Below are 14051 nucleotides of genomic sequence, written 5' to 3'. Positions count from 1 at the left end.
TGAGATCTGAAATCTTTGCCATCTCTGACCCATAATCACACATAAGACCATGAACATTTAACCAAAAACATTAAGTCAAGAGCAGTCACAAGGGGTCGTATTTGATTGGGAGCCAGATGAAAAGAATAAATAATAAAAGAAAGAAAGTAAAGGCTTCCCAGTATTCTTGAGCTGGGGCTTGGAGTGTGACTAGAATTTAAATAGGCAGAAAGTAAGAAGGAGAGAATTCTTTGAGGGGAAACCACGTGAACAAAGGCATGGACTGCTTCAGAGCCTAGCATGTAACAGTTTGGCCAGAGCTGATGCTTCACATTAGGACGTGGTGGGAAAGATGTTGGAGAGATTGAGGCCAGTTGTAAGAGATCTTAAGGGCCCAACTAAGAAATTGAGATTTTATCCTATGGATTAAAGTCATGAACATTTTTGAGCAAAGGGATGATTTGACAAAACCATCATTTTAAGCAGAATAACTCCTCACTGATAATACAGGAAGAATTAACAGGGGGAATAATAAAGCATGTTAGGAAGTATTCTGTTCCCAGGCCTAAGGAGGTAGCAATTTGTATTAAAGGACTACCAAAGGGAAACAAAAAGGAGACAAAAGGTCAGTTTAAACGAAAAAGACCTAGAATTGGATGACCAGATGGTTGTGGAGAGGCTAATGAAAGAGGAGGAAAAGAAAAGGGGTTAAGGATATCTCTGAGGTGTAACACTTCAGTGAATGATGGTACCTTTGAACTAAATAAAGGAGAAGGAGCTAGTTTTGGAGGAAACATGATCTCTGTTTAGATAAGTGCAATTTGGGATGGCTCCACCATATTTTTTATCTTGCAAGGAAAAGGAAGCGACTTTGGCGTTTATCTGCCTTGGAACTACTGTAACTTGATATAAATACCAGGAACCATCTCTGTAGTTTTGCAGTACAGCTTTGACATCATATATCAAGCTCTGCAAAGACATCACTCTGGTCATTTGGGTGATGACTTAATACTCTAGGTCTTTTGAATCTGAGCCTTTAGCAAGTTTTGGTATTCTTTTTCCTTTCTGTACAAAGTGTTTTTGGTTTTGTTGCCCTTATGTTTGTGGTGAGACTTTTTTGGCCCCATAGAGCTTTCCTTATTTTGTCTTTAAGAAAGTTAAATGTGGCATGTAAAACAAGATTTCTGCAGACAGTATCTTGCTTTGTTCTCAAAGGATGCAAGGCGTCGTAAACCGACTGTCCAACTTACTGAAACCTGGAGGAATGCTGTTATTTCGGGACTATGGAAGATATGATAAGACTCAGCTTCGTTTTAAAAGGGGTATATTCAGTTTGGAATTCTTTTCATGTGTTTTAAAGAATGCTTTGTTTATATTTTATGTCAAGTTTTTGTTTTGTTTTAAGGAATACTAAGTTTCTCTGATCACAATTATGTTTTTTAGGGCATTGCTTATCTGAAAATTTTTATGTTCGAGGAGATGGTACCAGAGCATATTTCTTTACAAAAGGTATGCTTATCTCTAAGGGAAAATAATTAGCTGTAAAAACTCTCTTTGGGGGGCGCCTGGGTGGCTCAGTCGTTAAGCGTCTGCCTTCAGCTCAGGTCATGATCCCGGGGTCCTGGGATTAAACCCCGCATTGGGCTCCCTGCTCTGCGGGAAGCCTGCTTCTCCCTCTCCCACTCCCCCTGCTTGTGTTCCCTCTCTCGCTGTGTCTCTCTCTGTCAAATAAATAAAATCTTAAAACAAAACAAAACAAAACAAAACTCTCTTTGGTTACTCTGTAACCACACTGTAACTGTTCTATGTGAAAGCTTGAAAATGACCTTTTTGTCTTTTAATCTTTTTCCAGTTGAAACTGCTTTAAAGAATCACTTGTTTCATCCTTATGCCCAAATGAAGGTGTAGTCTGTTCCATTTGGGAAGTATGGTTAGCCCAGATATGAAAAAAAAATGATGACATGCCACAGCCAGAGGAGGGAATTTGATGTTAAGAGTCCATAGAAAATTACTTACCTCTTGTCAATTCCTCATTTTTAAAAAAGCATTTAAAATGAATTCTGCATTCAAGGATTTTCTCCAAACTTATGTGAGTACTTTTATAATGTGCCATTTGGGGTCTCTGCAAACCAACAAAAACTCAGAACAGAGGGCACCTTTCAAAATATTGAAATCTGCACCCAGTAGTATTGTATATCCGTTTATGCCTGCTATAGTAAGCTGTTTATACTTGGTGTATTTCTGTGAAGTAGAAGAAGTCCACTTGGTTTCACAGGTTTCCTTAACCAATTTGTACTAGGGAGTTTCTTGGTATAAGTGAAATTTAGATGGTCAGTCATTCCATTAATATTCCATTGTCCCTGACTGTCCCCCTCTCCCCCACCACCGTGCCCCTGTCACATATACACTTGATTGCCATTTTTGTCTCACAGGGGAAGTCCACAATATGTTCTGCAAGGCTGGGTTAGACGAGAAGCAAAATCTGGTTGATCGTCGATTACAAGTGAATAGGAAAAAACAAGTGAAAATGCACCGAGTGTGGGTTCAAGGCAAATTCCAGAAACCATTATACTCGACTCAAAAAACCTCTAAATTGGTATTTTCACTCCTTTCTCATGGCTGAATTATGTACCATGTTAAGGTACAAACCAGAGGATTACACTGTACAAAGACTTCCGTAGATCTTTCATTTTTGAAAGGACAATCAGAAGAAAAGAGAATTTGTATATCCTGCTATTTATCATGGGTGAGCTCTTTTGTTTAAGCACTCGTAAATGATTTGGAAGAGTGTACCATATTCTGTGTTTTCAAAGCTTAATATGCTCAAGCTTGTTTGGGTTTATTATGTCTAACCATTTTGTTTGTACTTTGAATTTTATAAGCTTTCAATTAAATTACTGATATAAGTCAGATGATTCTGAGAAACCATACCCTGCCATTTTTTAGAAGTGCAAAAAAACCACTTGTTTATGCGTTAGTCTAACACAGTTAAACTCTCTTCCTCTCTTATCTGATACCAGGGAGGGAGCACTCCTTGTTTCCCTGGCAAGTCACAAGGCCTAGGTGAATTGTTTGTGTTCTTGTTGTCTGTTTTCCCCAAAACTCTTTTTTTTTTTTTAATTCAGAGACTAATGTCTGAAATAGAATTTTAGTTTCTCTTTCCTTTCCTAAAATTGGGGAAGTATGACCCATGCTAAGATTATTTTCAGGCTATTCTTAGGTGTACAAGTTGTTGTAAGCTCCCTTTAAGACAACTGTTATACCCAAGACAATTCTTATTGCCACCTTGCCTCAAAAAGGATATAAGTTGGCTTGCAAATTGCACTTTGTAAAAGTGGAGTTTCTGAGATTGGTTTTCCATTTGTTATACAACATATACTGAGTACTTACATTGTGCTAAATTATATGGACTAATACAGTAAATACAGACCCAGCCCTGTCTTCAGAGAGCATAGATAGGATCTGGCTGGCAAAGCAAAATGTGCACATCCCAAGCCTCTAAATCACAATCTCAGATAATATATAAGCAGGTACTCAAATAGGGAACTTATTAGCTAGCACACTTTGGTTATGAGCCACAGAAATCTGGAAGAAATGGACAATCTCTTAAAGGACCACCACTGGAAAAATTCAGTTCCCACTGTTTTTCCGTTTTGAATTCACGTAAAATTCCGTTTTCTGGAAGAATGTGATTGGTCCAACTTGGGTCATGGATTCATCTCTTGACAGTTTGGGGCAGGGCAGCTTCATTGACGGTGCCACCTGAATGTATGGAGTGGAGGAAAGTTCCTCAAAGGAAAATAAAAGACACTGTTATCAGAAAAAGAGAGGAGGGTTGCTGCCCGGTCACAAACAGCAGGAGCAATAGTGGTTCCAAAGAGAGAGAAAGATTAGCTGGTGGGAAGGAAGGGGGGAGCATCAGGTTCTGGGGGGCGGTGGGTGTCAGGCTAGTCCTTGATGGGGAGAAGACAAGTGTGTTTGGTGTGGGCCGTTCCTGATGATGAATCATGGAGAAAAGATGGGGTGGGGAGTCAGCTGCCAGACAGCCTTGAATAGAGGGCACATTGGGTTCTAATTCTCTAGTCTGGAGCAATCTGAGGTTGTATCCTACCCATGGCATGTTATAAATATATTTAGAGAGATTGAGGCATCCTATGTGGAATGGAATGCAGTGAGGTCAGATATCGGGGCAAGGAAGACCACATAAAGATTTTTTGCATACACTTGCCTTGGTAGCAATTCCTCAGAAGTACAATATCAAGGTTTCGGTTTACATGGCATCAGTCAATAAATGCAGAAGTTAAAATGTGCCTGAGACTCTTCACTAAGTTGTATTTCATAATTAAAGTGTACATTTAAAAGCCAAACTAGTCACGAAAGTATAACATACAACAAGGGCAGTTAGATAAGTTAATGTTGCTATGGGAACCCCAGCAGATCTTCTTGTGTCTCAATTTAAAAATCATGGCCTAAGGTGATTTTAAAAACAACAGAAGGTAAAATTGTTCTCTAACTCTCACACATGTAAATTGTACTCTCTCTCAGTCCTAAATAGCAGATTCAAGCCAGGCTTTTGACTGGCACAGTAAAATTCAGCTTTGTGTCTTTCTATAACGTATTATAGCATGTAGTTAACCTTTAGAAACTTCAAAAATACATCACCCAAATTTGGACTGTGAGACACAAACTGGGCTCTTTTGGGCTCTGTCTAGCATAGACCTCCAATGCCACATGGCTGCTCGGTTAGGGCCATTTCTACCAGTGTCTTCTACTTGTCTGGTCAGTCTTTCTCTTGCTTAGCCCACCTAAATCAGCCCCCTACTTAAAGTTTGCTGCTAGACAAAATATAGATTTTTGGCAGAGAGGGGGGAAAAAAGGAGAGAAAGCCCTGATTTGGAATATTGCCTATTGATATTAAAAAATCATGAAGTGTTGCAAATGTATCTGCTTGGGTATTAGTTTAAAATATTTGATAGCTGCATGAAATTCTAATTTTTTCCTCATGAACATAAAGCTAGGACCCGTTAGTTAGGCAGAGTTTAAGATTTAAAAATTCATCTTCTGAGGGAGCTGAATTTCAAAAGGACCGTTTTCTTTCTAACAGAAAAAGATGTTCCTTCATCTTCTTACGACACAGAAACAATGAAATACTCTATATTAAAAACACACCCTCCATTTTTCTCCACTTCTAAAAATTCACTTTTGAGCATTTTCCAAATGTAAAAACTCTCACACATGAAGAACTGTTTCAGAAGTTTGTAAGAAAGTCAAGGTAACAGTTTCTATCATTAAAAGTTTTGCATTCAGTATGACACATTTATCGTATTGAAACACCCAGTTAATGTTGACTTCTCAGAAATTATTTGCTTTGCTTGACTCATTTCCATATGCTTTGTCTCTAAATTATGAACACATCAAGGTTTCTACCATTCTGCAATCTAAATAGTTACTATACTCTAGTTAGTATGTGAAAACTCACCCATATTTATTTAGACTGCTAAACTTCAGGTAGATTAAATTCTTGCCCCCAGACTCCTATCCCGTATTTCTATGGTTTTCCAACTCCTCAAAGCCAAGTTCTGAAGCCTGAATATATCGCTCGTGGTTACTTCTAATTGGTTTTAATGTTTATTATGCTCCTCACAAGTGCAGATAACTTCACATTTGCATCACTAATAGACCTCTTTCAGAGCCTCCGCTGCTCCTGCTTCCTGCCTCCATTAGTCATCAGTAGACGACAAGTTGGCTGGGTATTCCCCCCCCCCGACTTGTGAAAGTGCCTTGTAAATTCTAAAGCACTGAATATATGTGAGGTATTGTTATTAATACCAACATCTACAGTCTACAAGGCAGCATACAGAGTATTCCAGCAACAGAAACTTTTTCAGTGGTTTTATGAGACCCTGTGAGAAAGACAGTAAGATATGGTGGAAAAGTATTGCCTCAGAGTCAAACAGAAAGTATGGGTCTTGGTTCCTTGTGAACCACTTAGCTACTCTTAATTTAGCAACCAGTGCTGAGTCTTTTATATACAATATTTTTATATATTACATTATTACTTCATTTAATCTTCAAACTCCTATGACTTCATTTCTATTCAGACCATTTAACAGATGAGACTGGGGCTCTGAGATTTGGGGTAACTTGCCCAGGATGTCACCGCCAATCCGTGGTGGAGCCACAGTTTGGACCCACAACTGTCTGATTCCAAAACCTCTAGTCTCATCAGCGCACTTTTAATCGATAGCTCACATGATGCTGGGAAAGCTGCTGGAGAAGAAAAAGAGCTCCTGAATCAAGCGGAGAATTATAGCAATGGGTAGGAGTTTGGATGAGACAGTCTACAAGGTGACAGCTCATTCTAGATCCAGTGATTCTATGAAATAAGTACGTTGCACTTGTCCACAGTTAACAAACTGGGAAGGAAAAGAAGGAAAGGAACCGAGAGGAATGACAAAGAAAAGCTTTCAATCAGTTCTTTTCAGCATTCTGCATATGTTTACTTCTGCTCCCGCCCCACCCCCTTCAGGCTTCCACTTGGCTCCCCTCCGAGCGAGCGAGCGAGCGAGCCAGCTAGCGGAGCACCCACCGCTTGCATACTCCTCACTTACAGAAAAAAAAAAAAAAAAAAGCAGTCTGAAAAAGCCCTTAAAATGTCTTCCAAGGGATTCAGCTTTAGTATAATGTAAAAGATGTGAATTCGGGGATTGTCAGTAATAAAATATGAGTGAAAACATCTTTATTTTAAAACATTGTATGTACATTAATGCCACATTAATGCCAATTCAAGCATAAAATGTTGAGCATTTCTTGGAATATGGTTTGGGATTTGAGAGGCACAAAGGTACCTGCAAGATGGCTTTGGTGTTGTTATAAATATAAATAGAAGTAAAATAACAGTTGCATCTTCATTTATAATGAATCTTATATTGTGGCTTCAAAGCTACAGAGGAAAGTGGATGCCAAAATCTGTCTTTCATTAACATATGCCTTACATGACAGGGAAGAGGTGTTGAAGACAAAATTACTTTTCCCTCTGAGTATGAATCAGCAACATGCAGTAACGAGTAATAACAGTTCTGTGTATGAGTGCCTGCAGAAGGTAAGAAAAACAGCCTCAAATTGAAAATGCAAGTGCACCTGCTGGAGAGGCCCAGGAGGCTGCAGAGCACAGCCCCCTTGAGCACCCTCCTGAAGTGTCTCCGAGCACAGTGACCCCAACTCTGGCAAGCCATGCTGGCTTGAGATGAACGGAACACATTAAAACCTCCAGATGGTCAGAGAGAGCCCACCCTCAGCTGCCCTTGGGGCTACAAGGCACTACTTGTTCAAGAGTTTAAAACAGCTGCTTTGGATTCTGTAGCGCATGTGGTTTCACAACCACTTAACCTTTAGTAAGGAACAGCTAGAGGCAGGTGAATGAATAAAAATACACGTTAACATTTCATAAGGAGGAAAAAAAAATCAATACTCGAGGAACTCATGGACTTCAAATAGTCACAAATAGCGTCCAGTTAGCTGTGTCCCTGGCTTCCCAGGGATTTGCGTCTTTATCTTTGATTTTCTCCAGCAGATAGGCACTAAGTTGAGCCTGGGCCCCAGAAAATATATGCTTTTCTATCAGATGTTGCCTACCAAGTCAAGTGAGCCATTGATAGCCTCCTAAAAAGCCCCCAAGCATCATCTCCCCAGCTTGGGCTGATGGGTTTGGTCCAGGGAAACTATGAGTTTTGTTACGCTTATACAAATTCTATGGCAGTTCTTTCATTCTATTGCTCCTTTATGTGACACTTCCTAGCTCATTGAAGAAAAAGCAAAAATGAATTTTCTTTCTCAGTTAATCTTTATGTATTGATGATTATTGGTTCTTTCAAAATCATTGAGGAATGGCACTCACCCTTCAAGTCTTTAAGCCTTTCTCATTGGGAAAAAGAGCTAAAACTCTGTGACTTCATAAAATTAATGATGAGATGCCGTTGAGTAATTTGCATTGGTTTTTGGGGGTTTGTAAATGCTATGTATTTAACCCAGGCAACACTATGCAGTTGCTGCCTCATTTCTCTTACCTTTCTCCCAAGGGTGACTTGCCTTCCACCTGAGGCTGTCCTACTCAACAGAATGTTTGGCCTAAAGAATCTGATAGCTCTCCATACATCTTTAGTTATGCCCCAGTCCCTCAGGTGAGCTGAGACCGCGTCCCCTCAAGCAGCATTTGGAACTCGCACTGAAAATCACCTGAAAGAGAATGACTGAAATTGCCTGCGTCACATGCTGCATTGAAGCAAGGAAATTTCTGTCTCCAAGGATAATTGCTTTTCTCATTGCTCATATTTCTTCCTCCACAGCCCTCATTTATTTTAATGTATATATTCTACTTTGACTCTCTAGAAGGTATTTTTAAAGTTTTTTAAAAATCCAAATGAAAGATGAAATTCAGGATCCAGAAAAGTATTTATTCTATTTATCCTTTCCATGAATGTATTCTTAATCAACCGGTCTGATTGTCTCTTCATTTGCAGCTTTGTTTCCTAATAGAACACTTGGGCTCTGGAGATTAGCGAGACAAAGCTTCATTATAACCATCCTTGTTTTACTCCCATTTCTTATATGGTTTCTCATCCTAACTCACTCTCCAGGTGCTTCTTTCTCTTGCCAAATAGTGCAAGGAAACACTTTTGCAGATCTTTTGTTTACTTTGGAAAAAACACTGATCCAGTCTTTCCCATTTGGGAGTGCTGCTCATTTCCTGACTGGCCTTTAAAGTTTGGCTCAGTAGCAACTTGGGGATTTGTTTTCTACCCAGAGTGGAAGGAGTTGGGTGCCCAGCAGCCCCATGCTGGAATGAGAATTAAGTTCTGCTCATTCCCTGGATAAGCAAGCTGATGTTTTCCTCATAGTTTTTTTTTTCTTTCCCCATTCCTCAAAGTTTTAATGTTTAGTCATTTAGCTTTAACTTTTTAAAAGGCATTTTAATAGGGTTATCTCTCCTCCAAGTGCTGGCAGAAGCTGATCATGTACACAGGGGAACTCTCAAGAATAATGAATTCCCTGTTTGCTGGGTTCTACCTACAAAACAGTGTGCTGCGTACCACGCGGCGGGCTTGCCCCTGCTCCAAATCCGCTGCCACTTGCCTGGCCTGGTCTAGAAGGACCTGCTGCACCAAAAGAATTTGGCTTGTGCTACCTCACTAGGTCCCCAAGACTGCTGAGTTAATGAAGTTTTGGTTATTACCCAGTTGAACATTTTCTTATTTCATGTAAGTTTTATAAATTTTTTTGTGCTTTCTTCTCTTGGGCACATTTACATTAAATTTCATTCTAGTTATGCAACTGTGTCTATACTTAATTATGTTTGTATATGAGTATAAGTTACTTTCTGTTCGTCCTACCTTGGGGAATTTATTCATAGTTTCTTATGAGGTCAGTAACTTTCCAAAGAGGCGGGCTTTCTAAACCAGAAGCCTATACTTTTCTATATTCATGCATTTTTACATTAAAATGTATGTTTGGACTAGCAAAGTTTGTTAGTTTTTTGTTTGTTTTTTTTAAGATTTTTATTCATTTATTTGAGAGAGTGTGAGCAAGAGAGAGAGAGAGAGAGAGAGCGAGCATGAGCGAGGGGGGCGGGGGGGGAAGATGGAAGGGGGAGGAGCAGAGGGAGAGGGAGAAGCAGACTCCCCGCTGAGCAGGGAGCCCAACGCCACGCTACCCAATGCAAAGTGGCACTTGATCCCCAGGACCCTGGGATCATGTCCTGAGCCAAGGCAGATGCTTAACAGATTGAGCTACCCAGGTGCCCCTGGACTAGCAAAGTTGAATGATAAAAATAAAAACACTGACAAAGATCTTAACTACTTTCTTTAAGGACTTAATCTGTAATATAAAGTAATATCACAAATATAATACCTTATTTGGGGGTGGGGAAAATACAGACAAAGATAAAGCTATTGGCATAGACAAGGTCTAGTTGAGGAGGCATACTGCTGTCAGTATTGGTGACAAAGAATCTAGGGTCAGTCATCCCTCCGGCTCAGCCAGGCATAGATAGTCACCATAAGGAAGGGCTAAAAGAAAAAGCAAGCCACATTTTGGCTTAGAGAAGGTAGGCAGTGTTCACAGGCAGATTAGCCAGAAACTGCTCCAGTGACCCAAAGAAAAATGCAAGGTCAGAGAGAATTGTAGCAAGAGTGACTTGTAACTGAATCTCAGAGAAATGGACTGTAAGCTTTAATGCCCGCTGGCCTAGCTCAGGAAGAGCCAAAGAAAGAGCCCTAACTGGGCCTTGGAAATGGGAAGGCTGCAGAGGCCATGAGCTTTTCTCTGTTTACCTGAAGTGTACCATAGAAATGGCTGGTAAGACATTTTGTTCTTGATACTTTTTAGAAGAGCAAAGACTCACTTTGATCTGATTCTTCCTTTTGATTCCAGAGCCCTTGTGTTTTCCATCATGATGTGTCAAAAAGTGTGTGTTTATTGATCTTCAAAAACCTGGAAAGATGAGACACAACTTTAGGAGAAACATACCCAGAGGAGTACAGGCAGAAAGGGGCATTGACTGAGCCAGAAGATTGCCCTCCTTCACCAGTGTGGCAGAGGAAGGTCTGGCTTCTACTTGGCAGAAGGTACAGATTAGGTATCAATATAGTGTTGTCACCAAGTGAGTGATTCATGATCTGTGATCCTCTGCAAGAAGATTAATGGAAGGCAAGTGAAGAATACAGGCTAGCATAGCCTGAGACAAGGCTTCAATGTACAATCTCTGCCATTTGGTGAGGTTTGAGAGAGGCCCAAACTGTAAACCAGCTGAGAGAAGCTGATACTGGAGAAAATGGCTCAGGGGACATGGGAACAATTGCCTTCCTACTACTGAATCCAAGAATCAAGACCCACAGCTGAACAGCCGCAGGACTCTGCTCCTGGGGGTCGGCCCCTGCATAGCCTTGTACAGAGTCGCCAGTTTCCAAGAGAAAGTGAAGGAGGACTGGGTTAAACGTGCCTGATTCATTTCCCAAATTCACTTTCTATGAGGCACTTCTCCTAGGAATGAAGAGAGCAGGACTAAAGAGACCAGGTGGGTCCCTCCACATGACAAGAAACAACAGGAGTGGGCAATTACCTAAACCTTTTATAAGTGCTCAGTCAACCCATGCCACGTTTACTGGGGCTGGAGCAATGTGGAGTGGACTCTCCTATGCTCTTTGTGACTTGCTGAGTAGTCTGCTTAGAGAGAGAGGCCAGCAGTAGTTTTTCAGCATTTACCTAGAAGCGCCTGGGGTCCATAAGCCTCTGCCTCAGCGATGGATGGAATCTTCAGGGTATGCACTGACACATGTAGATGGTTGGAATCCTGGGGACTAAAGTCAAAGGGAGTTTCCAAAGGTATTTCCAGTGACTTATTCTGGGAACCTTACCATATTTAAATCTTTACTAGACTGCTAAATAAATGGCCGGGAGGTCTAGCAACTCTGCCAAGCACCATCTCTACATTCACTTGCATAACGAATACTGGCTCTAGACCAACACTTCTCAAACTACCTGAGGTAAAGGACCAGTTGTTGCTTTTTGTTTTGTTTTGCACATTTGCAACCTGTCATAGACCAATGCTTTACAAAGATGAATTACTAGAAAAAAAAGATGTCCTCCGATTGCTGGCATTGTGTTTCCTGGTGTCTGCCCTCTCTCCAGCAATCTCTTCTGATGATCTCCCAGGCAGCCAGTGCATACCAGCTGCATGTCAGGCCCTGCTCGAGGTTTGGAAATGAAGGGATGAGCAGGAAAAAATAAAGATGGGCAATATACAAGCCCAAGGTTTTTATTAGATTCAACAGATGTTAATTTATTTGGTTACTCTACTTACCTTGTCACGGGCTGGGAATAAAACAGACCAGCACCGGCCCACAGCCCACACCTTGAGCTGCCCGACTCTAGACCACAGGGAGACTAAAACTCCACATCACAGTATTCGATCAGCTTCACCTCCTGAACCCTATGGTCTTTCTTCACTATGGGGCATCCACTGCTAGGACTGGGCTCTTGCACCTAGAAAATGCTTAGTCCAGGTGCTCCGTGCTGTTCCTGGTACCTTTTCACGTACTTGGCTGTGTGAAGCACACAAAACCACACCACATCACCCTGCTCTCACCAGGATTCCTGGTGGTTATTTTTCCTTTTACTTGTTCACTTTTTTCAAAATGATTTTTTCTGAATATGTGAATAGGTGCTTAATAGTTTCTAGGCTGATTTAAAATGGAAAGGGAGATGATTCTATTCTTTTATTAAAGTCAAAACTTGTGATTTTTTTCCCCATTGAATGGTATTTTTAAGACTGAGTTGATGCCAGACTCAAAGAACCCGGAGAACTTGGGGAAAGGCCAGAGACAGATAAAAGATTATTAGTAGTTTGTTTATAAAGGCCATGATTAGAAGCTGAAGAAAATGTGTTACTTTACCCTAGAAGAAGAACACACCGAAGATGAGAATGGTAGCTCCCAGGTAGAAACAGGCAAACAGGGTTCTCAGAGAAGAAACATGGGACCCATTTAGATATAAATCCTAGCTTTGCTGTTGTTGGTTGTGTAACCTTAAGCAAAATACTTAACATCTCTGAGCCTCAGTGTCCTCAACTATAAACTGGAGATGATACTGCTCACCTGAAGATTGTTGCAAGGACAAAATACAAAGCACATCAAATGTGAGGCATGGTGCCTGGAGATGTTTGGTGCTTAACAAGTGGTAATTATTTAATCTATCACTAATAGATTATTTTATTTTTTACAAAGGATGATCAAGTCTGTCTCTTTTTGGGGGGGGGGATGGACTCCTCCTGCAGTATAAATAATTTAAATTAGCCATAAGAAACTTCCTAACTATGAAGAGTTGAGGGGTTTTTTTGTTTTGTTTTGTTTTAAGATTTATTTATTTATTTTTAGGGGGAAGAGAGAGAGAGAGAGCACACATGCACATGAGCCAGGAGAGGGAGAGAGGGAGAGAATCTCAAGCAGACTCCTCACTGAGTACAGAGCCCAATGCAGGGCTCAGTCTCATGACACTAAGATTATGACCTGAGCCGAAACTAAGAGTTGGACGCTCAACTGACCTAGCCACTCAGGCATCCCAAGAATTGAGTTTTTTTTAATTTCAGAAAGTCATTGCTATTTCCTTGGCTTATGTTCAGTTCTGTTCAAACATTTATTAAGCATCCACTGTGTGCCAGAAGCTGTGCGGGACACTGACAGTGCTAGAGTGAATAAGACTTGGTCCTTGCTCCTTGGATGCCTGCAACGTAGGATGGATGCCCATTTATCTGAAATGTGGTATCTCCCACTTGAATTGACTGGTTCAGCTGGCCACTTACTTAAACCTCTTGGCTCCATTGGCAGCATTGCCACAGTCTACTGTACTGTATCCATTGGCATCCTCATTTTTGAGACCCTTTCCAAGGCCCTCCGTGAACAAATCTAGTCATGTGCTACCCAGTGAAAGCCAAACAAAGCATGTGAAACAAGTCCTCAAGATGCAGCCCCTGTACCTATGCCCTCTGGTGTCCAAGGTCACTTCTAATAATGCTACCGCTACACAGACCACCTCCTTCACAGCATTTAGGGCTTCCACTCACAATGCCTCTCAGGACCATTCCGCATCACCACAATCCATCTAACTGGTCACAACTGAGATGAAATCTGGGCTGCCTTCAAGAGATCTAAAAGACTCTAATAGTGCTACAAAGCTCTACTCCTTGCCCATGCTCCATTCACCGGAGTTGGTCATCCAAACTGGGAACCTGATCTGGCTTACCTCTTGTAACATTTGTCACCTGAACCTCACATAATCTCAAAAACTTGTCCTTGTGGAGCCCAGAAATAAACCTCACATATACGGTCAAAAGACTTTTTGAAAGGATACCAACACCAGGTCACCTAGGTGGCTCAGTCAGTTGAGCATCTCACTCTTGATTTCAGCTCAGGTTGCGAATTCGGGGTCATGATCTCAGGGTTGTGGGATCGAGCCCCACTTGGAGCCCAGCATAGGGCTCCACACTCAGCGGGGAGTCTGCTTCTCTCCTTCTCCCTCTT

General features: G+C 41.1%; 1 protein-coding gene across 7 annotated transcripts in view; it reads left to right on the top strand.

The window, feature by feature from the left end:
* The window catches only part of METTL8 (methyltransferase 8, tRNA N3-cytidine), a 93595-nt gene extending 81798 nt beyond the window's left edge, over positions 1 to 11797 (top strand). For 5 of the 7 annotated variants that reach the window (XM_036067320.2, XM_036067318.2, XM_036067322.2 and 2 more), the window contains 3 exons: positions 1195 to 1301; positions 1423 to 1488; positions 2412 to 4289. In XM_036067320.2, the coding sequence (XP_035923213.1) occupies positions 1195 to 1301; positions 1423 to 1488; positions 2412 to 2602 (364 nt within the window). In that variant the 3' untranslated portion in view covers positions 2603 to 4289. Of the gene's footprint in view, positions 1 to 1194; positions 1302 to 1422; positions 1489 to 1831; positions 2069 to 2411; positions 4290 to 10407 lie in introns of those variants that run through there. The other 2 variants (XR_013447207.1, XM_078070990.1) reach the window with 2 other exon arrangements.
* Positions 11798 to 14051: the final 2254 nt, after the last annotated feature.

The sequence above is a fragment of the Halichoerus grypus genome, chromosome 4 (assembly GCF_964656455.1).
Source record: "Halichoerus grypus chromosome 4, mHalGry1.hap1.1, whole genome shotgun sequence".
Lineage (NCBI taxonomy): Eukaryota > Metazoa > Chordata > Mammalia > Carnivora > Phocidae > Halichoerus > Halichoerus grypus.
This window is presented reverse-complemented; position numbering and strand designations above follow the sequence as displayed.